The sequence below is a fragment of the Hyperoodon ampullatus genome, assembly GCF_949752795.1.
Source record: "Hyperoodon ampullatus genome assembly, chromosome: 6".
Lineage (NCBI taxonomy): Eukaryota > Metazoa > Chordata > Mammalia > Artiodactyla > Ziphiidae > Hyperoodon > Hyperoodon ampullatus.
The window spans coordinates 36,999,894-37,024,494 of record NC_136919.1 but is presented as its reverse complement, the minus strand read 5'-3'; the positions used below and the strand labels follow the sequence as shown (position 1 = coordinate 37,024,494).

Below are 24,601 nucleotides of genomic sequence, written 5' to 3'. Positions count from 1 at the left end.
AATGACAGGAAGCAACAAACAAAAATGTTAATATAGGAAACAGGATTATTTCATTGACTTGTTAACAAACATATTTTATATTCTTAATTACAAAATGGTTTATGAAAATATCCTGTGATTATCAGAAGAGATTGGATTGATTACCATCAGAGATTGGATAATGATGTCTGATTCAGACTCCTCTATCTTTAGTAAACTATTTAACATCCCTGTTTAATGCAGATGAGGTTATTAAAAACTGGAGAAGTTAAATAATATGTCTTAGTATTCAGCCCTTGTTGTGTTTACACATTTTTCTTGCATCTTTTGGAGATAGTGCATGCACTTGGATCTTTTTATCACAGATGCCACTATTGAGAATAGTATGGTTGGCACGGTTTGAAAGAGCCAACATGACCATGTCTAATGGCTGTGAAATGCCTAACTGCCATGTGTTATGTACATTATCGTGTTTCGTGTAGTGTATCCTATGTTTTATGTCAAATAGCTCTGAGAGGCAGCAGGCAGTGTCACACTTCCCTTTGTTTCTGCAGTTGGTTCTAGGTTTATATTTATCTGTAGTGCTAATTGACTTATGTTAATTGCTTGTCTTTTGATCATAAATCCTGTTTAGAAAATATCTTGTTAGTAATTACTTCAGCAGGAGATTCTGATGTGAGTCACTAGTAGTACTTGTGAGCATAATCTTTCCCATGGTTCTTGTAGGTGGAGTGTTGAGGACAGAGTAGGGGTTATTTTCACCAGCCTTTCTGTGGGTAGTGACTTTCGGTTTTCTCTCCACCCTACATAATGAAAATTGATCCCTTTGGATGCTTTGGGAAAACATAATTCTTTTACTGAACTCCATGTGGAAAAATTTATTTTTACATATGAATTTTTAGGTTGTATATACATTTAGGAAAAAATTCCTGTGATAAGAATCATATTCCAAAGACATTGTTCAGCTTTTCCTTTGTGTGACTGATGTTAGACATTGCAGGAGTTTAGAAACATTTAGAAAGGAGTTTGCAGGAAGAGACTCTCCCCATATAATGAATATTATTAGAATACCGTTTACAAATTCTTTGTTGAAAAGATGATTTAAAACCAGATAGTTAGGAAATATTGCCATAGCTATTTTTGTTACCTTGATCATTTTTATCCACTTCTCTTAGAAATATTAGAAAAAGTGTATTATTGATACAAGTGGATAGCAACTTTGAAGTGTGTTGTGGACATCTGTACCTTTTAGATAGTATAAATGACTCGAAGTCTGTTTTATTCATCGAAGATAGTGATTTGGATCAGGGGTTCTTCCTGCATTTTAAATTTGAGATGTTCTTATAGGTAGTTCTGAGGGCTCAGAACGCTTAGTAGATGTCTATATTTTATCTTCTTAACCATTAAGATAGGGTGATAAAACCTGCCACCTTAAAGGTCTGTAAGTATCCTATTCCTGTCATAAGTTAATGGGAGTCCTGACAGCTAGGAGAAGCTTTATACAGAATAAGACATAAATACCAAGGAGTTTCTTCTATCTCAGTTCTTCTTGTGTTAGTCTTCAAACAGCTAATATTAGTACAGTGATTACCAATATCCAAAAAAGGTCACTTGAATGACCCAAAGCAATATTGACTTAATGTAAGAAGTTCTCCCATTTCCCTAATTTGTACAATTGAGGCTTTGCACCTGAATGCTCTAATTGTATTCATAAATGGCTGTTTCATAAAAAGGTAGAGAAGAGCAAATCATTATGCCTCATCTCTGTTTGAGAATTTTTTAGGAAGAAACTGAAAGTATCTATTTATAGTAGTGATGCACAGGTTTATTTTTGCCTTTTTAATTATTTCTAGATTTTAGAAGAAACAGAAATAAGAAGAAAATCAAAAACCACTTAAAATCATTTAATCAACTGGCAATTTCCCAATCCCAAATCATTTATTGAACCCAACTTTTTTCAAATATGTTTTCAGTTACTGTCAGTGATACACTTTGAAACAAGTCTTTTCATCCCGTTGGGGGCAATGTGATTTCTCTTGAGAATACGTGAGTTGAGAGCAAGCTGGAATGACAAAGTAGTTCTTAGCTGCCTTTCAAAAACATGAGCTTTCACTTTACTTTCTTGTGTTTACTGCAGGCTTTCTTAGAAATGGCTTCTGAGGAAGCTGCTGTTACTATGGTGAATTATTACACTCCTGTTACTCCTCACCTTCGAAGCCAGCCTGTTTTTATTCAGTATTCCAATCACAGAGAACTTAAGACTGACAATCTACCTAATCAAGCTGTAAGTATTAAAGGCATTTCTAAAAATAGTTATAAGAACACGTGATATAATAACTTAAATTTAATTTTCTGTTTTTCAGAGGAAAAAAAATCATGTGTTTTTCTTCATCTTAGAATGCTCTACTGGTAAAGATTGTTTATGTAAATTCTTACCCAAAGACTTAAGAATAAGAAAGCACTGCCATTTGGAAGTAAATTTGAAGATATGGTGTTAGTAATGGCAGATATTTAGTTTTCCCTTGAAACTGTTTTCATGAGTGGAAAAAAACATACGTTGTTATGTCTCTCTTAAAAATCTCAGATCTGAAAGAAACTATAGAAGTCAATCCTTTTCTTTTTACAGAACGTGTAACATTTGTGTGTTTAGAAGTCAATCCCTTCTTTTTACAGAATATGTAACAAAGGCATTGAGAAGTTGAGTGATGCTTCTATTGTGATGTTAAGTAACTGAACTTAAGATGTTAATAAGAATTTGTATAGATATGTTCATTAAATGAATTTTGACTCTCCAAGATGAATGTGGAATATAGAATATGAACATTTCTTACCTCATTTTCCAGTTTTTATTTTGATATAATTCATGTTCAAACTTCTTTGTCTCTCCAGGTTGATTTTTAAGTAGCTAAAATAGTAATTTGAAGTAACTTCAGGGTAGGAAAAATGTATCCACAAAGCAAGTACATTTTAAGAAAGAGGTTTTTTTAATTACGTTGAGAGCAGTTTGGCTGTGATACTCTTGCTCTAGGCAAAAGAACTCCTTCAGCTCTTTGACTCTGTGTTGAAAGTCATTATAATGCAAGCTGCTGAATTTATAGTTTTCTACATTTTTAAAAACAGTGACATTTCTTGCACACAATCCTTAACTTATCTAAGAGATATTAATGGCCTGTAATAAACTGTCTAAACTTAAGAGTAAATGAAATGTTAGATATTTTTAAATAGTATAATTTTTTTTTAATGAAAAATTGCCTTGTAAATTGGATACATGCTCATGGTAAAACATTCAAACAATCCAGAAAAATAAAAAATAAACAAAACAATCCAGTTACCCAGATATAAGTAATTAACTAACATTTTACTGTGTACCCCTTCTCTATTCAGGTTATTGTCTATGTATATAACTTTATACCAATGGAATCCTAATAGTTTGAAAACTACTAAAAACTAATTATTTTTTCTCTACAATATGTCAGGGATGTTGTTTTATGACAACAAATATAGAATTACTTCATACTTTTTATTTATTTTTTTTTACTTCAGAATTTTTAAATGACTGCATAATACTCTCTTCAAAAGGGCAGCCATAATTTATCCCATTTCTTTTCTTTTTTTAATTTAACGTCTTTATTGAAGTATAATTGCTTTACAATGTTGCGTTAGTTTCTGCTGTATAACAAAGTGAATCAGATATATGTATACACATATCCCCATATCCCCTCCCTCTTGCATCTCCCTCCCACCCTCTCTATCCCACCCCTCTAGGTGGTCACAAAGCACCGAGCTGATCTCCCTGTCCTGTGCTATCCAGTTTCTTGTTGTTAGATTGAGATTGTTTGCCATGTTATGCTCTTACAAATAGTACTATAGCAGCATTCTTACATATCTTGGCACACATGCAGCATTATCTTATTTATGTTTCTGGCAACAAAATTGCTGGGACTAAGCCTATGCATGTTTTATGTTTCAATATATGTTGCATGATTGCTTCCTCTAAAGCTTATTTGCTGATTTAGGGTGCCACTGATAATATATGAGTAAGTAGTTTTCCTGTCCATCTGTGTTAATATGTTAGTTAACAAACTGTATCTTACTGTTTACTCTCTTTTATTTAATAACTTGTGAAGTATTTATAGTGATTTCTGTTAATGCAGTTTTTCCCCAATTTTTTCAATTGTGGTAAAATATATATAACGTAAAATTTACCACTTTAACCATTTTTAAGTGTATGGTTGAGTGGCATTAAGTACATTTTCATTGTGCAACCCATCACCACCATCCATCTCCAGAACTTTTTCATCTTCCCAAACTGAAACTCCATACCTGTTATACACTTACTCCTCATTTCCCCTACCCCCACCCTGGCAGCCACCATTCTATACACTTTCTGTTTCAAAGTTTCTGTCTCAAAGTTTGTCTGCTAATGCAATTTTAAAAATATTTTTATATAATAGTCAAATCTCTGAAGTTGTATTATGGTCTCTGACATGGGTACCATACTCATAAAAACCCAGGATAGCAAGATTAAAAACATTTTTTTTACCTATGTTTTCTTATACTTTCATGTTTTGGTTTTTATTTGTAGAGTTTAAATCTTTGTTTTGTTAAGAATATTTTGTGGGTGGAGAGTGAGGCTTTGGTCTTTCTCTTACTCCCAGTGACCAGTTTCTCTTTTGTTGTAGTTGAATAACCCATTTATCAATATTATCCACTCATGGGACTTCCCTGGCAGGCCAGTGGTTAAGACTTTGCCTTCTAAAGCAAGGGGTGTGGGTTCGATCCCTGGTCGGGGAGCTAAGATCCCACATGCCTCGTGCCAAAAAACATAAAACAGAAGCACTATTGTAACAAATTCAATGAAGACTCTTTAAAAAATGATCCACATCAAAAAAAATCTTTAAAAATATATATATATATATCCACTCTTGTGAAACTTGTCTTTTGTCATGGTCTAGTTTTCCATACACAGACTATGCGTACTTACAACCCGCATATATACACTTGTTAGACACGACTACACATTCTGCTTGCATGACCCCCATCTACCCTCATGTGTGTGTGGCTCACATGGTATGCAGTCCATGTCTAATATGGACTACCTTTTGGATTCTGTTCTGTTCCATTCCTAATTCAGTGTCCCTAAAGCTTAATATGTTGTAGGGCAAGGCCCTATTCTTTACCCTCTCTTTTTCGAAATTAAATGGATAATATGTTTTGTTTATTTCTCAGGATATATTAGCATTATTTTGATAACTCCTAACCCCAAAAAACACAGTTAGAATTGGGTTGATTTTATAGATTTATTTGTAGATAATTAACATGTCTATATTGCTAACTGATCCTTTTGAGGAGGAAGTTATATTTTATTTCCTATCTTTCAGAAGAATTTTTAATTCTTCATGTAAGTCATGCAGTTTTCTCATTAGTGTTATTCCTAAATATGTTAAAGTCTTGAAGACGATGTAAACAATTTAATAAAACTCTCAAAGACTGGATTATTCCAAAGGGAAACAGTGAGAAATCCCAGTTGCTTGGCAACCAAAGCCAGCCCAAATGACCTAGTTTATTCTTAGATAGCCTTGATTTCTTCCCAGTACCCTTTCCATTTTGTTACTTTTGTCCATTTTTTGCATTGGTGTTTGATAAAATAATATTTTTCTTTTATTCAGAGTCCTACACCGAAGCTGAAGTCAAAATTGAAGGTCCTGTTTGCACATATAAAATGTACCAGATGTTTTTCTATTCAGACAGCCCTCAGAAACTGATAAATTACTGTTTCATTCTCTTCTCTTTGAATAGCAAGATATCCCAAAACACGCACATAACTTCTTTTCCAGCTTATGGACATACTTGGCAGAGGGTGAGGTGAATATCAAGTATCTTTGTCCCTTGGTTTAAGCTAAAATTATAGGTAAAAAATTTAGATCCTATTTTGAGGTACAGCATTTGAGGAGTGGTTGTATTAATAGGATTCATTTTTGTATAGACAGTTTTTCTTGACCTTGTGGGTGGAAGTTTATAAATTTGCAAAGAGATGACCATGGAAGGACTTCCCCTTAAAAAATTTCCCAAAAAATCATCCAACTGAACACTTAAGATCTGTGAATTGTGTTGTATATTCATTTCCATCTCAATTTTAGAAATGTCTTCTTCACATTATCCAGGCATGTTTAAATTTTACATGAAGTATATATACCTCCCCCACCTCAATAAAATATTTGTTGATTTTTCCATCATACTACTGCTGTTTCCTTTACTACTAGTTAATGTAACCATTCCGGAGGGTTTGTTGCTGAAACATTTAAAACTATCCCATAATAAGAATTCTGCTGCCTCAAAATGTTTAGTATCAGATACACAGAAAATATGTCTTCTGTGTACCTGAAATACCTCTTCATGTTAAGAAGACATTTCTTTTTTTTCCCCCTCACTTTTCTGTTGTCCTCAGTGGAAAGTATGCCTCCACTTTCATTTTTTTTTCCTTAAATATTTTTGCCTAATTAAAAATTGAAACTATAGAGTTACTTATTAAATAAATCTTTTTCTCAGACTTTTATTGTCAAAAGAATTTTTTTGCATGCCTGCTATGCAGAGACTTTTGTACTCAATGCTCTGTGAAGTACTAATGCAGAGTATATTGACAACTCTAGAATGATAAGGACAATATATACCATGGCTTCTCATGTTTCTCCACTGTGGTATCTTCTGTGCCAAAGAGGAAAGAGTGAAGGAAGAGAAACAACAACAGTAGCAACAATAACAGTAATGTAACAGCAGTAAGCATATATATAGAATTGTTTAATAAAAAGGATTGATAGAATGATTGATGGGTAATGAAGTAAAAGTCAGTGAGGTTGGGAATTCCCTGACGGTCCAGTGGTTAGGACTCTGCACTTTCACTGTGGAGGGCCTAGGTTTGATCCCTCCCTGGTCGGCGAACTAAGATCCCACAAGCTGCGCAGCGCAGCCAAGAAAAAGTTAGTGAGGTTAAGTTTACTTTCAGTTATGCAGGCTTAGTTTTGATAAGATTTAATCATCCTGATAGAAGAAGAAAAGGCACCATTATTCCACTGACAGCCTCACTATGATGATTTTTCCTAGATATTATGAAGTTGTGATGTCCAGTATGGTAGCTGCTAGCTAAATGTGGCTAAATTTAAATAAATTTAAAAATAAAAAATTCAGTTCCTCAGTTGCACTAGGTACATTTGGAGTGCTCACTAGCCACTTGTGGCTAGTACTGTCATATTGCATACTGTAGATGTTGAACATTTCCATTATCACAGGAAATTCTGTTGGACAGCACTGTTGGTCTTCCATGTCTCTACTTAACCTTTTTTTTCCTGTGTGTGTGTGCGTGCAATACAGTTTTAATAACTACTTTAATGTTCTTTTCTGCTGACTCTAATCCCTGTGTTAATTCTGAGTCTTTTTTGAATGACCTCCCAACATCATCATTGCCTATTTAAAGGCTCAAAGTGGAAATGTGAGCCAGTTTTCAAATTTGAAAGCAGTACAACCCTTTTTTCCAAATAAAATTGTACTGGGGAGCCCACTATAAAATAGATAAACTGCCATGTTTGAAGCAGAATTAGGATGCTCAGTATTCCACACACTTGGCTTTACAAGAACATAGTTTTGAAAGCTAATGATATAAAATATTCAAATAATTCATATATTGTTCTCAAATATGATTTGGAAACAGCATTTGGTAGTTTGTGTTTTGCTTGATACATAAAAGTCTGTATATGACATAAAAATGCTGTTAAAAGGTAAAAAAAATGTATATAAAAGTGGAAGTTGTTCAACTCTTAAGTGTACGGAAGTAAAAGACTGCCACTTTTCCAGAAAGATACTTATTTTAATGTTATTTTTCATAGCAAAATGTTGGAAGGCTACTAATCTCACATTAGAAAGGTGGTATAATAAATAGTAAATTAAAAATGAAAGTCATGAAAACAAAACAAATGTTCATATGAAAAACAAAGTACTGTGATAAAGTACTGTGTTCTTTAAAATTGCAAGTGAGTACAATATGTAAAAATGAAAGAATCTGCATTAAAGTGGTAGGATTTTTTCATTTTGTGGCACAAACATTTTACTAATTATCACCATTCTTAGGAAATTATAAGTACGGAACAAAAGACAGATGAAAACTTGCATTTAATTTCAATAACCATTAACCGTGCTTTTTTTCTCTTCGATTTTCTCCTCTTTCACCTACTTTATATTTTAAATAATTGTTTTAAATTTTGAGACAGTCACAAAATTTAAAAAGAGTTACAGATATAATACAAAGAACTGTTGATTCCTTGAGGCATTTGGGAATAAATTGTTAATCTGGTCTGTGTTCATTGGCCAAACTTTTAGTGTGCATTTCCTTCAAAGAAGAGTATTCTTCTACACAACCAGAATACAGTGGTCAAAATCTGGAAATTAACATTTGGTGCATTACTTCCCTCCAATCCTCAGTCCCCGTTCAAGTTTTTCCAGTTGTCCCAATAATGTTTGTTCCAGCTAAATAAGCATTATTCATAATCACATGTTCCATTTAGAAATCACATCTTCTAGTATCCTTTTATGTGAAACAGTTTACAGGGTTTTTTTGACTTTCGTAACCTTGACGCTTTTGAAAATTATGGGCTACTTATCTTTTAGGCCATCCCTCAATTTGAGTTTGTCTTATGTTTCCTTGTGAGTAGATTCAGTGTATGTAGCTTTGACAGGAATGTCACAGAAGTAATGCTCTTTTTTTCTCATTGCATCATATCAGGGAGCACATAACTTCAGTTTGTTGCATTACTGATGGTGTGCTCTTTGATCACTTGATTTGGCTGGTGTTTGCCTGGCTTCTCCACTGTAAAGTTGTGACTTACGAAGGGGGAAAGAAGAGTGTTTGGGGGAAGGTACTTTAAGGCAGTGTAAATATACTGTTCCTTATCAACTGTCAATCTATATCAGCCTATGGACTTAATGTTTCCCATTTCATTTGATGGGTTTTTATTTGTTACAGTCATTATTTTGGTTCTCAAACTGTCCTGTATTTGGCCAGTGGGAGCCCCTTCCAGCTGTCTTCTGTGTCCTTTTGGCTCGTTCCCATCATTCTTTGAAAACTTCTTTGCATTCTGGTACAAAACAGCAACAGCAAAACCCCCACAAAACCATAAAAGTTACACACTCATCTTGTGCTTTCCTTGATCCAGCTTTAGAGTTAGGCATTTTTTAGAGCACCTGCTTCCTTTTAGTGGAGCATGATATTAAGAAACTTTTCTGCCTGCCCCTGCTTGGATTCTAACATCTCATGCCAGGCTGCCCCTCCATTGAATTACTTCCTTAGTCCATTCAGGTCCCCATGGACCGACCTCCTCTTCACCCTGCTTAGATTATTTTTACTACGTGTGGACCCCTTCTTAACTCTCCCTGGGTTCTGACAGTCCTGGCTAGGCTACTCTCCTCTGGATGCCTTTCTTACCCATCTCATGCTCCCTAGGTTCTGACAGCCAGCAGTGAGCCACCCACTCACAGATACCTTCCTTACCTTGTTTGGGCTCCGGTTTCCCTTACCAGGCGGACCTATCACATGGATGCACTCCTTGCGTTGCTCAGGCTCTGATGCTCCATGCCAGGATGCCTTTGTATAGGGATGCCGTCCTTGCCCCACGCTGAACCACCACAGCTCCCCTCTTCCTCCGTATTTAACGCCTATCATATGCCACCCAAAGGCTTTAGAACTCAGTTGTCCAGGGAGGAAAAAAGAAGAGGGGGACTTCAGTGATTTTTTTAAAGTGGGCTTTAATGTTACTTTCACACTGTCTTTTTTCCTATTGTCATTTAAAAATTAGGAAATAAAAGTAATATCCAAATTTTCTTCTTTTTTGGCCATGGTTTTGTTTTCATTTCTTCAAGTAAATTTAAGAACTTTCTTAAATATTGTGTCATTGTGATAAGAAGGCAAGACTTTTGATTCTTGACTGATTACAATTTTAGGATATATGCATCCAGAGAAAGTAGATATGTATATTTTTATTTAACTATATTACTTCATATTACTTTACATCAACTAATTTTAAGGATTATATAATGCTTCTGTGTAACCACAAGTTCTCATTTTGTATTATTAAATAGAGAGCCCAAGCTGCACTGCAGGCTGTCAGTACTGTCCAGTCAGGAAGTCTGGCCCTTCCTGGAGTTCCTGCTAATGAAGGCACAGTCCTGCCTGGGCAGAGCCCTGTGCTCCGAATAATTATTGAAAACCTGTTTTATCCTGTTACCCTGGAAGTTCTTCATCAGGTAAGGAGGAACACTCTTATGAAAGCAGAGTCAAATATGACCTCTGTAACTTCGGATGTTTTATGTCTTTAGTTTTTCAGGTTGTTGATTTTGGTTAATGTATTTGTTTAAATAATTTTAAAAAATCTTCAGCATCCTGTTTCATGCAAGAAATAGTATCAATTAGAGATAGTTTTTTGAAAGCCTCCATTTTCTAACTTAAATACTTGATTTAAAAAGGTATGTAAGAATTCTGTTTTTTTATACCTAAGCATGAAAATGAACAAAGCACAGACTCCTATAAAAAGCACCAGTAGTAGTTGTTCCTCAGAAAGTAACATCAATATAGAAAACAACTAATCTGTTTCTATTGACTCCTCCCTACACTTGAGTATTTTTATTTTAAAAACTCTGAAAGGAAAATATGAGTCACTTAAATAAGGAAGTATCACGTTAAATACTGACTGATTCTCAACATAGCTTTCATAGACTACCCATTACTATGTCTAAACTGTCTTGATAAGAGGCAGTGTATCACATCATGGCCTACTGTGAAGATATAAAATTTAAGAACTGGAAGATCGACCACCTACCTAGTTACATAATTTTGTATTGAATAAAACTGAGGCTCAGATACTTGATGAGTTGAATATTGTAAAGAGTAATTTAAGAACCAGTTAGAACTCAAGTCCCCTAATGTCACCTCCAGTATTCCATTTCATTATACTTGACAACCTAAGTATAAAAATTATTTTAAAACACTAAAACAGGGCCTCCCTGGTGGCGCAGTGGTTGAGAGTCCGCCTGCCGATGCAGGGGATACGGGTTCGTGCCCCGGTCTGGGAGGATCCCATATGCCGCGGAGCGGCTGGGCCCGTGAGCCATGGCTGCTGAGCCTGCGCATCCGGAGCCTGTGCTCCGCAACGGGAGAGGCCACAACAGTGAGAGGCCCGCATACCACAAAAAAAAAAAAAAAAAAAAAAAAAAAAAAAAAAAAAAAAAAAACACTAAAACATATTATATGCTTATTTATATATATATATATTTATTTATTTATGGCTGCGTTGGGTCTTCGTTGCTGCGTGCGGGCTTTCTCTAATTGCGGCGAGTGGGGGGCTACTCTTCGTTGTGGTGCGTGGGCTTCTCATTGCGGTGGCTTCTCGTTGTGGAGCACGGGCTCTAGGCACACAGGCTTCAGTAGTTGTGGCACGCGGGCTTCAGTAGTTGTGGCTTGTGGGCTTTAGAGTGCAGGCTCAGTAGTTGTGGCACATGGGCTTAGTTGCTCATTGTGGCTTGTGGGATATTCCTGGACCAGGGATCGAACCTGTGTCCCCTGCATTGGCAGGTGGATTCTTAACCACGGTGCCAGCAGGGAAGTCCCTATTTTCATGTTTATGTCTCATTATTATTATTATTTTTTATTTATTTTTTTTTTTTTGCGGTACGCGGGCCTCTCACTGTTGTGGCCTCTCCCGTTGCGGAGCACTGGCTCCAGACGCGCAGGCTCAGCGGCCATGGCTCACGGGCCCAGCCACTCCGCGGCACGTGGGCTCTTCCCAGACCGGGGCACGAACCCGTGTCCCCTGCATCGGCAGGCGGACTCTCAACCACTGCGCCACCAGGGAAGCCCCGTCGTTATATATTAAACAACATGATCTCAGGCCAGTCTAGACTCATTTAACTGTTTTCCAAACCTTTGGATTTGTACTACTGAATGAAGAGTCATAGGGGTGTGTGTGTGCATGTGTATTTAAGAATTGAAATGTATCCTATCCTATTCTCACATTTTACAAATAAGGGTACTGGGGACCTTAGAAGTTTTTACTTTCCCCACAGTCATTGTACCAATTGGTGATAGAACTCAGATATATTTCCTAATATGGTTCATGTGCTATGCATGTAAATATCAAAATATACCATTTATTATGCCTACTTTATTCCCTGTGATAGTTTCCTGAGTACCATTTTCTAAATATGTGCATTTGTGAAGCATGTCCTATGGAGGGTTTTAGCAGTGGTATCCGTAGCCACCGTTGGTTTCCTAAAAGTGTTCAGCAGTTACTTAAGTGATTGGTTTCTTTGTTCTGGTGGATTTTCTTTTCTACTGTTTATCCCACAAAGTGGCATTGAACCCTCTGTGATCCATCAGCATTTTTTGTTTGCTTTTGCTACCGTGGCACTGTAGCTACTGCTAACTTCTACTGCTTTACAAAAGAAGTTATAGCACCTGTGGCTCAACATTGCCATCAGTCAGCAGTGAATTTAGTCAAGGTTGTGTGGGCCTGTCTTGTCATTCCACTTATCATTTCCCTCAGACCAGTAACAAACCTTGTTTGTTCCCAAAAGATCATGGGTCCTTCAGGTGAAGAGAGGTAATTGAAAGAGTCTTCAATAGTAACCATTGGGATAGGACTCTCAGCCCTTTAGTTATGGCACTCTCCTGTTTAATCCTCCTTCACATTGCTGTAGGAAAACACCAAAACTTCTTAGCGAGGCACTTAAGTCCCCATTCGCAGACTTCTCCCCATCTCTTTAACCTCAATTCCTAACTCTTCTGCTTATTTAGCACCCTAGCTTTTCTGGCCCTTTGACCCTCTCCCCCTCCCCCCCCCCCCCCTTATTTCTGTCCTTGTCCATTTCTGTCTTCTATTTCTTAGGCCTGGAATACTCTTTACCGAGATAGTCACTTAGCTGAATCTACATCATTCCATTTGCAGCTCAAATTCACCTCCTCAGAGAGTCTTTCTCTAATTACATTAATTAAGCCCTCTCCCCCTGACACTCTATTCCATTAGCCAACTAAAATGTAGTATAGCATAATGATTAAGGATACAGTATCTGGAGCTGGTTTGAATCCTAGCTCTACCACTTACTACCTCTATAACCTTGGACAAGTAACTTACTCCCTCTATGTCTTTTTCTTATTTATATAATGGGGATGAAGATGGTATCTATTTTATACCTTCATTGTGTGGATCACATGGGTTAATGCATTTAAAGCACTTAGAACAGTGCCTGTTACATAGTAAGTGCTCAAGAAATGTTAGCTGTACTTATCAGATGCTAGTAAATTACATTGTAAGAAACTGATCCTTGGTCTTGTGGGTAAGATGTAATTTCATAAGTAATAGCATAAAATGTGATAAATATTGTGATTGGAAAAATACATGGAAGTGTGGCGTTGGTTGCACATGTTATAATTAATTAGTAAGTAGAGTTGACATTAGCTAAACTGCTCTCTAACATCTATGGAAGCTAGTGTTTTTCCTTTAGCTCATGGTGAGGGGATTAATAATGACTGAGATGGGAGTGGTGCTATTTCAGATGAGGTAGGTTAGGGGAAGTGTTTACAGTATGTTGACATTTGAACAGAAGCTTGAAGGATGTGAGGGTGTAAGTTATGTGTATATATGGTAGAACAATGATCCAGTCAGAAAGAACAGCAAGTGCAAAGTCCCTAAAATGGAAGTGTGCTTAATGTGTTCAAATATCAGAAAAAAAGACTATATCATTGGAGTGTAAAAAATAGGAAAGCCATAAATGATAGGCTCAGAGAAGGTGTTAAGACTAGATGATGCAGAGCCTTTATAATCTTTACACTGAGTAAAATAGGAAGCCATGGAGGATTTTGAGTAGAGGAGGGAGATGATAGGTTTAATATTCTTGTTGCTATGTTAAGAATACACTGTAGGCTTAAGTAGAGGCTCTTATCATAGTCCAGATGAGAGATGGTGGTGACCCAGGTGGGGACGTGAGCACTGCACATGGTGATTACATATATATTTGGAATGATTTGCTGATGGGTTTAGTAGATGTGGGTTATGGAGAGAAAGAGAGTAATCAAGAGTGCCTTCCAGGGCTTCCCTGGTGGCGCAGTGGTTGAGAGTCCACCTGCCGATGCAGGGGACACGGGTTCGTGCCCCGGTCTGGGAGGATCCCACATGCCGCGGAGCAGCTGGGCCCGTGAGCCATGGCCACTGAGCCTGCGCGTCCAGAGCCTGTGCTCCGCAACGGGAGAGGCCACAGCAATGAGAGGCCCGCGTACCACCAAAAAAAAAAAAAAAAAAAAAAGAATGCCTTCCAGATTGTGGATGTGAGCCTCTGGTAAAATAGAGCTATCTTATACTAAGATAGTAAAGACTGAGGGCGAAAAGATTTAGTGTGGGGTGGGAGGAAGGGGAGGAATCAAGAATGTATTTTGGACATGTTAAATTTGAGATACCTGTTAGACAGTCAAGTGGGAGATGTTGAAGAGACAGTTGGGAAATAAGTCTAGATTGGGCATAAGAATTCACGCTGGAGGGCCTCCCTGGTGGCGCAGTGGTTGAGAGTCCGCCTGCCGATGCAGGGGATACGGGTTCGTGCCCCGGTCTGGGAGGATCCCATATGCCGCGGAGCGGCTGGGCCCGTGAGCCATGGCCGCTGAGCCTGCGCATCCGGAGCCTGTGCTCCGCAACGGGAGAGGCCACAACAGTGAGAGGCCCGCGTACCGCAAAAAAAAAAAAAAAAAAAAAAAAGAATTCACGCTGGAGAATTGGTAATCATTTGCATGTGAGTGGTAATTACGGCCATTGGATTGGATGGCATCACTTAGAGAGTATTTGTAGATAAAGGCATTCATCAACTGTTCCATTACATAAACTCAACCCTGCATTCTAAAAAATTTCTTTGTGTACTGAAGGAGTAGGTGAAAACAGTATTTTTGTGGAATCCATTACTTCCAAGTACTGTTATATGTGGGGTTATTTTATGAATGTCCAAAAGATGAATCTCTTCAGGATAAAGGACTTATCTTTTTGAATTGCAAAATAAAGATAAATAGCTTGCAAAAACCAATTATTATGGTATCAAATAAAAGAATCAACACTAGTAATACAAAATTCTAGTTCTTAAATCTTGCTGTTTTGTTGGCTACAAAAACTATTATAAACAAATTGTGGCCAATGTGCTTGCCATTTTAAAAAGTTCTAATAATGCTTTTTACAAGTGAATACTGGTGAACAGTTTCTGGCAAGCCCTCTTTATAAACATCACCCTGAAGATTAATTTTATCAGAATTTGATCTTTAGTATTTTATTAGTCCCATTTTAAAGTCTGAAAAGATTAAAATGCACAAGAAATGTCAAGAGTTGAGTATGTGTTTCTTATGTTTATGACAGCAAAGTAAATATATTAGGAAATAGTCGAAGACCTTGTAATCTATAAAAATATATATTAAACTTTCCTAAACATTGATCTTTTGAGACCAAATCTATTTAAAACTGAGTATTTTGATAATTATAAAAAAGTTGTTAAAAACCACACTTCAGGCATTCCTGAATTCCCCAATGTTGGTGCTCAGTTATTCAAAAGTATCAGATTGGGGACTTCCCTGATGGCGCAGTCGTTAAGAATCCACCTGCCAGTGCAAGGGACATGGGTTCGGGCCCTGAGCCAGGAAGATCCCACAGGCTGTGGAGCAGCTAAGCCCATGCGCCACAACTACTGAGCCTGTGCTCTAGAGCCCGTGAGCCACAGCTACTGAGCCCGCGTGCCACAACTACTAAAGCCCACGTGCCTAGAGCCCATGCTCTGCAACAAGAGAAGCCACCACAATGAGAAGCCTGTGCACCACAACAAAGAGTAGCCCCGGCTCACTGCAACTAGAGAAAGCCCGCGCACAGCAACGAAGACCCAATGCAGCCAAAAATAAATTAAAAAAAAAAAAAAGTATCAGATTGATCTTTGCAGCTACTCTTGCAGTAAATACAATCCACGGGGCTCTAGAGAGCTATCCATGGTTAGCCAGTTGAGTTCATTCATATTCTCTTGGCACATTCAGATGAAAATTACACAGCCAAATACATCTGTCAGGGAGGATATGCTTCAGGTTGTTGTTCAAGTTAAATGAGGGAAAGGAATCGAACCATTAACAAAATCTGAAGGTTAAGTGGAAATCAACTAGGTTCTATAGCATAATACAGTATAAAATCCCAAATTTTAGAGCAAATTATATGCTCTTGTTACTTCATTAACAAGATATTTTACATCAAAAATGTTTATCATTTTAAAAATTGCATATTGCCATAATTCTTCAGTCAGGTCTCAGAGTATAATTTGTTATCAATTAATAATAAGCATTTACTCTGTGCCTCTTATATGCCAGGAATTGTACTCAATGATAGAGAAATGATTAAGACAAGGTATATACCTTCAAGGAGCTTTCAGTCTAAAGGAGACATATATAAACAAGTGTATAGACCAATGTAAATAAAACAGCTAGATAAATATTTGTATGAGGCCAAGAGGGGATATTAATATTTGGTACTAGAGAATGAACTCTATTGAGATTTGGGTGAGGCTAAGGATTTTCTGGTGGCATTATTCCCTGAGCTGAGTTTTGAAAAAGATAAATGAAAATTTACTAGGTATTAGGTAAAGAGTTACAGGAAAAGGGAAAAGCCACATGTATAGGCATGGAAGTCTGAAACCACTTAGTGTATCTGGAGAACTACTATAGACAATTCCCTACTGTTGATGTAAATAGTGTGGTATAAAAAGTGTCAGGAAATGAGGTTGGAGAGGTACACCAGGAAGAGATTGTGTATGTTATACCAAAGAGCTTGGATTTTACCATGTAGATAATGGGGAGATAGTGAGGAATTTTAAGCAGGGAAAAGTGTAATCTGACTTGTACTTTAGAGCATTACTTGTGTCTGCAATGTGAAGGAGGGAGGTTAGGCAGTTACTATATCTCCTTTTATATATATACATACACATTTTTTTTTACATACACATTTTTAACGTCTGTTACTACTCCTTTATCAGGTGAAAAAAAACAAACCTCAATTGATGCACTTACAATATATGGATTGATGTGTGTGCATGCATGTAACACCATAGTATCACCAAGGATGGAAATTAAGAAAACATAATACCTTTTCCCAAGAATGCTTATACCTATATCTTAAAGAAAGATACAACATAAAATCTTTGACAGCTGAGAAGAAAGTAAATTTGGTATTCTTCTATAAACTTTAAGAATAATATCTAGGACATGAGGGTGTACTGAGGAAATAACCTGTTACAAGACCAAAGTTTTCATCAAAAGAACAAAACAAAAAATTTCCTAGTGTTTTTCAAAATACAGTTATAATGAGGGGTTAAGGTCTCAAAGTTCTAAACCCTGAAATATGACCATAATGAAATTAACTATATTTTATTAAAAGTTTTAAATTTCAATAAAGAGCCTTCAGACTATCTGACCTTTAAGGAATGGCATTTTCTGGTGATCCCTTCCAAGACAAATTGATTCCACAAATCTTGTTGATCTTCTTATCTCTTATAAGAAATGTTTAACTCTAAGCTAATAATATGTTAAAGCATATCTTGCCAACAATGAGTATTTGGACTTTAGGATAGTTATTTTATCTTGGAGGGTGGTAAAATACACATAAATTTTATCATTTTAACTTTTTAAAATTGTACAGTTCAGTGGCATTAGGTACATTTATATTTTCTTGCAACCATCACCAAATAGCATGTATCTCTAGAAATGTTTTCATCTTCCCGTTGAAACTCCTGTACCTATTAAACAGTAACTCCCCACCCCATTCCTCCCTTTTCTCAGCCCGTGGCAACCACCATTCTTCCTCCTGTCTGTGAATTTGCCTACTCTAGGTTCCTCATATAAGTGGAATCACGCATCATTTGTTGTTTTGAGACTGGCTTATTTCCCTTAACACAGTGTCTTCAGGGTTCATCCATGTTGTAGCATGTGTCAGAATTTCCTTTGTTTTTAAGGCTGAATAATATTTCATTGTACGGATATACCACATTTTGTTTATTCATTGATCTGTGGATGGATACTTGAGTTGCTTCCATCTTTTGGCTATTGCAAATAATGCTGCTATGAACATAGGTGTTCAAATATCTCTTTGAGTCTCTGCTTTCAATTCTTTTGAGTATATACAAAGAAATGGAATTGTTGGATCATATGGTAATTTTATTCTTAATTTTTTTTGAAGAATCCCCATACAGTTTTCCATAGCCACTGCACCATTTTACATTTCCAGCAACAGTGCACAAGGGTTCCACTTCCTCCACTTCTTCCCCAACACTTAATCTTTTCTGTTTGTTTGTTTGTTTTGGATTTTTTAATAGTACCTGTCCTAATGGGGGCATGAAGTGGTATTTTGTTGTAGTTTTTATTTGCATTTTGATGATTAGTGATGTTGAGCATCTTTTCTTTCTTTCTTTTTTTTTTTTTTTTTTTTTGGCCACACCACGTGGCTTGCAGGATCTTAGTTCCCTGACCAGAGGTCGAACCTGGGCCCTTGGCAGTCCTAACCACTGGACCGCCAGGGAGTTCCCATTGAGCATCTTTTCAAGTGCTTGTTGCTACTGATTATCTTCTTTGGAGAAAGGTCTATTCAAATCCTTTGCCTGTTTTTAAAATTGGGTTTTTGTTCTTGTTGAGTTGTAGGAGTTTTTTTTATATTTCTGTATATTAACCCCTTATCAGATAAATGATTTGCAAATATTGTCTCCCATTTTGTGGGTTGTCTTTTCAAGTCTGTTGATAGTCTTTTGATGAACATAAGTGTCCATTTTGATGTAGTTGAACTTATCTATTTTTTCTTTTGTTGCCCGTGCTCTAGGATAGTTATTCTTTTTTTTTAAGATTTATTTATTATTTACTTATTTATTTTTGGCTGCATTGGGTCTTAGCTGCGGCATGTGGGATCTTCATTGAGGCATGCGGGATCTTTCGTTGCGGCGTGCGGGATCTTCGTTGCGGCACGCAGGCTTCTCTCTAGTTGTGGCATGTGGGTTTTCTCTTCTCTAGTTGTGGCGCACAGGCTCCAGCACGTGTGGGCTCTGTGGTTGTGGTGCAGGGGTTCCAGAGCGCAAGGGCTCTGTAGTTCGTGGCATGCGGACTCTCTAGTTGAGACACGCAAGCTCAGTAGTTGCGGCACACAAGCTCAGTAGTTGCGGCACGCAGGCTTAGTTGCCCCACAGCATTTGGGATCTTAGTTCCCCAACCAGGGATCAAACCCATGTCCCCTGCATTGGAAGGCAGATTCTTTTTTTTTTTAATACATTTATTTATTTTTGGCTGCTTTGGGTCTTTGTTGCTACGCATGGGCGTTCTCTATTTGTGGCGAGCAGGGGCTACTCTTTGTTGTGGTACACCGGCTTCTCTTATTGCGGAGCATGAGCTCTAGGTGCACAGGCTTCAGTAGTTGTGGCTCACGGGCTCAGTAGTTGTGGCTCATGGGCTCTGGAGTGTAAGCTCAGTAGTTGTGGCGCACGGGCTTAGTTGCTCTTCAGCATGTGGGATCTTCCCAGACCAGGGCTCAAACCCATGTCCCCTGCATTGGCAGGCGGATTCTTTACCACTGGACCACCAGGGAAATCCCTAGGATAGTTATTGTTGATCATTCTTTCTGATAATTAAAAAGCAGAACCATTTGCCTATTAAGGAGACACATACATAGTATTTGATAACAACAAATTCTTACCAGCATAGGGAATACTTATGTTTTTATCCTTAGAAGCAGAAGGGCGAGTTTCTGGCTCATTAAAATCCAGATTTAAAATGGAATGTCAGAGGAAAGCAAAATGCATTGTAGTAACCCTGGCCCTGAACTTGTGGTGGGGAAGTATAACAAGTGTTGTAAGAGCATTGGTAACCAGCGGTCTGTTAGGAAACCTTCCCCCAACTCTGTTTATTCCGCTTCTCTAAAGACTCTTTAGAGACGCCTTCCTTGAGCACCCTTGCACCTTCCCAACTTGCATTCCAGTTCACTCTCATCCCTTTCCCTTTTATTTTTAAAACAAAACACTTTTTTATGACCAGACATTGGTATTTATTGGCTTATTTGTTTATCGTCTGTCTTTCCTTATGAGGGCAGAGACTCGTTTCTTTCTTTTTTTTTTCTTTCTTTGAGGATTTTCCAGGTATTTTTTTTCTGTTATTGATTTTTAGTTTAAATCTATAATTGTTTGAGAATATACACTGTATGATTTCTATTATTTTAAATTTGTTAAAGTGTGTTTTATGGCTCAGAATATGTCTATCTTGGTCAGTGTTTCATGCAAAATTCAGAATGTGTATTCTATTATTGGGTGCACTGTTCTATAAATGTCAACTAGATCCAGTTGATTGATGATGCTATTTAGTTTAGCTATATGCTTACTGATTTTCTGACTTCTGGATCTGTCAATTAGTGACAGAGTGGTGTTAAAGTCTCCAGCTACAATAGTGTTTTTATAGTCCAGCAGCTTTTTTTCTCAAGTATTTTGATTCTTTTTCATTAAGCACATACATATTAAGGGTTGTTATGTCTTCTTGGATAAATGACCCCTATTATTATTATATACCCTCCCTCTTTATCTCTGATAATTTTCTTCAAAAGTCAGCTTTGTCTAGATTTAATATAGCTGTACCAGCTTTTCTTAAAAATTAGTGTTAGCATGGTGTATCTTTCTCTCCCTTTAGCTTAAGTCTTTATATTTAAAGTGGGTTTCTCATGAATAACCTGGAGGTAGGTTTTGTTTGTGCTTTTTAAAAAGCCCACTCTGACAAGTATGTATTTTAATTAGCATATTTAGAACATTCACATTTAAAGTGATTTTTTATATAGTTGGACTTATATCTACTAGGTTGGTAACTGTTTCCTACTTGTTTGTTGTTTCTTCCCCCTTCTCTTTCTGCCTTTTTTAGGTTTTTTTTCCTGTTTCACATTTTGTTTTTTACTAGAATTCTTTAGAGCATTTTTAGTTCACAAAAATCTTGAGCAGAATATATATACCTCCTTACCGCCACAGACATACACAGTTTCCCTCTATTATTAACATTAGTATGGTACTATTGTTTAAAATTGATGAGCCCATATTGAGACTCTTGTTACTGTTTTGTTCACTGCTGACTTTCTAGAGCTTAGAACAGTGCTCTATGAGTATTTGATGAATTAATAGAGCATTGAACATTTTGTTGTTCATTTTGTTGAATATTTTGTAGTTTTCCTGTCTATAAAAATTTCAAGAAGTAGATGCTGATTCTCAGGCTGAAATAATTGATCTGTATGTATATACAGGTATATGCTTTGTAACACCAACATCTCATAGCATTAATTAATTCCTCTTGTAACCTCCTGATTCAGTATTGTGCCATTTATGACATGCTATAAAATAGGTTAAATATTTAGTGCCTGTTATGTGTCAGGCACTGTTTTAAGCCATGCATGAGTATTGAAACATGAACATCTTAGGCTTGATTGAAGTAATTTTGGTACCAATAGTTTTAATAGAGGAAATTATTTTCATTTAAAACTGGGATTCAGGGGCTTCCCTGGTGGCGCAGTGGTTGAGAGTCCACCTGCCGATGCAGGGGACACGGGTTCGTGCCCCAGTCCGGGAAGATCCCACATGCCATGGAGTGGCTGGGCCCGTGAGCCATGGCCGCTGAGCCTGCGCATCTGGAGCCTGTGCTCTGCAACGGGAGAGGCCACAACAGTGAGAGGCCCGCGTACCGCAAAAAAACAAAAACAAAAAAAACCCTGGGATTCATGAATCAAGTTGTATTTATAAAGATATGTTAGCAAATTTTTTCCTTAAATTTAACCTAATGTGAACTTTTTTCCAGATATTTTCTAAATTTGGCACAGTCTTAAAGATTATCACCTTTACCAAGAATAATCAGTTTCAAGCCTTGCTTCAGTATGCTGACCCATTGAATGCACATTATGCCAAAATGGTAATTATGATCTTTTTTTCATTTTTAATTGTTAATCAGTCACTTCAGTGATACCAAAGAAAGCCATCATGTCTTCTCCTTTGCTGTAGTTTACCATGTGTTTTTTTTTGAAAATTGTAATAAAATATACATACTGAAATTTACCATTTTTAAAATACTGTTCCATATGCTCTTCTTATAGTCTAAAAATTACTTCTTTCTTCATATGAAATGGTTTCAAATCACCTGTCATTTCTCAGATTTCTGGGACTCATTTCTGTTTGTCATATTTAAAGTCTAGAGTTGAGCACAGTACTTCTGATATAATCTGACTAATAAAGTAGGATTATCTTTACCCTAGTGCCTCATTTTCTTATATTAAGTGAGCCAAAGATTGATTGATTTCAATATTTTTGCAACCATATTCACTGTTGGATTTCATTGAGCTCTGAATTGCTAAAGACATTAAATCTTAGGAAATATGCTGCATTCAATTCATATTGTCTTCTTGTTAGTACATGAGTGCTTGACTTTTGACAAGATGTAAAACTTCACATTCAGTTTGGTTACGTTTGACCCACCTCCTATTGAGATCTATCCCTAACTCTAATTCTATCTTGTATTGGTATCTGAATTATTTCTAATTTTTTTCCAAAGATAGGGACTAAGGTTTATAGTACTTTTGTGTATCACAAGGTATCTAGCTCTTGATTAGGAATAACATTTATATTTGCTGTACCCTCTACCCGCATATATTATTTTGTACCTTTATGATGGCATACTGGTCAATAACTATTATGATAAGTCAGTGGTTTTTGTATATTTGTATGTTTTTTGTTTTATTGATATTTTTATGTTTTGGTTTCTGGTATTTATTTTTATAAATTGAAGTGTTTGTGGAAGTCATAAGTAGCTATAAATATCCCTTTGGTAAGTCTTTATTATTTTCAAAGGAGGGATTGCTGATTTTTGGTCTTGTATCTGATCTGACTCAAAACTTCCCTCAAGTTTATTACTCAAAGAAAATAAACTTACAAGAAAAACAGTAAGTGGTAGATAATATTTCACATATTGTGGTTCTGACAGGTACCATTTACAAAGGCTTTATTTCATCTTAACCTATATAAATTACACTAAAATGAATTAAGATGAAATGCAAAATTTAAATATCTTTAAACATTTAAAAAATAATCATAATAATAATTAGTACAATGTACAATAATGTATAATAGTTTTCTAAGCTTATACATTTCTCCTCTTCCATTTGCTCTTATCATAGACAAGATAGGGATTATTATCCTTACTTTACAGATGAAAAAACTGAGAAATAGAGATTTTCATTTTCTCTCTTAAGCTCACACAGTGACAGAGGTAAAAGTAAACACAGGTCTTTGGCTTTTAGTTTAGTCCTCTTTGCTTTATGCCTGATTGCCACTCTGTCAAAGTAGAGGCTACTTGATTTATTATTGTTATTACCTTGCAAAACATCAGTCCCTTTCTTACATGCTTTAGGCTCTGGATGGCCAGAATATCTATAATGCATGCTGCACTCTGCGTATTGACTTCTCCAAGCTTACCAGCCTTAATGTGAAATATAATAATGACAAAAGCAGAGACTTCACTCGCTTAGACCTTCCTACTGGTGATGGCCAGCCATCCCTTGAACCCCCTATGGCTTTTGGTGAGTAGTTCTATTTTGGGTCACAGAACAAGCTTTCTGAAGTTAAAAGTTTCATTTATTAATCCATATATGTCAGGTGGTTTCTTCTTGGATTCTCTCAGGATTTCTAAAGAAAAGCGAGAATCATGGAACCAAAACGTGTTCATTAATTGAATCTTGATATTAGTAGATTCTATTAGTTGGCAAAAACAAGTAGATACCTGAAATTGAATTTATTTTCTAACATTAATATTACTCGTTCTTTATAAACCATACAACCATTTGCTTGAAATTAATAGTCATATATTACCACTGGTCTAAATAAGTTGATTTATAAGGTTGGCCAAAAAGTTCCTTTGGTTTCTAAGTACAAATAAAAGACACATTTTTCATTTTCACCAAGAACTTTTTTTGCGGTACGTGGGCCTCTCACTGTTGTGGCCTCTCCCGTTGCGGAGCACAGGCTCTGGACGCGCAGGCCCAGCGGCCATGGTTCACGGGCCCAGCCGCTCCACGGCATGTGGGATCTTCCCAGACCGGGGCACGAACCCATGTCCCCTGCATCGGCAGGTGGAATCTCAACCACTGCGCCACCAGGGAAGCCCCACTAAGAACTGTATTGAACAACATATTCACCCTTTTGTTCCACTACCTTCTGCCATTTTTCAGGCAACTTCATAATTCCATCTTCTCAAAACTTTTTATCTTTGTGAGCAAAGAACTGTTCCAGGTGCCTTTTACAGTCTTCCGGGAAATGGAAATTTTTTCCATTAAGAGAATTTTGTAAAGACTGAAATAAATGAAAATCCGAAGGTGTAATGTCTGGTGAATACAGCAGGTGAATCAGAACTTCCCAGCCAAGCTGTAACAGTTTTTGTCTGGTCATCAAAGAAACATGTGGTCTTATGTTATCCTGATGGAAAATTACGCATTTTCTGTTGACTAATTCTGGACACGTTTTGTCGAATGCTGCT

The 24,601-nt window shown here is 36.8% G+C and overlaps 1 protein-coding gene across 3 annotated transcripts in view; it reads left to right on the top strand.

Moving 5' to 3' along the window:
• Positions 1-2,116: 2,116 nt before the first annotated feature.
• The window catches only part of PTBP3 (polypyrimidine tract binding protein 3), a gene marked incomplete at its 3' end in the record, with an annotated part of 44,655 nt that continues 22,170 nt past the window's right edge, over positions 2,117-24,601 (top strand). For all 3 annotated transcript variants that reach the window (XM_079706847.1, XM_079706846.1, XM_079706845.1), the window contains exons 1-4: positions 2,117-2,263; positions 10,105-10,269; positions 21,878-21,988; positions 23,480-23,648. In XM_079706847.1, coding sequence (XP_079562973.1) covers positions 2,129-2,263; positions 10,105-10,269; positions 21,878-21,988; positions 23,480-23,648 — 580 coding nt within the window. In that variant the 5' untranslated portion in view covers positions 2,117-2,128. The remainder of the gene's footprint in view (positions 2,264-10,104; positions 10,270-21,877; positions 21,989-23,479; positions 23,649-24,601) is intronic.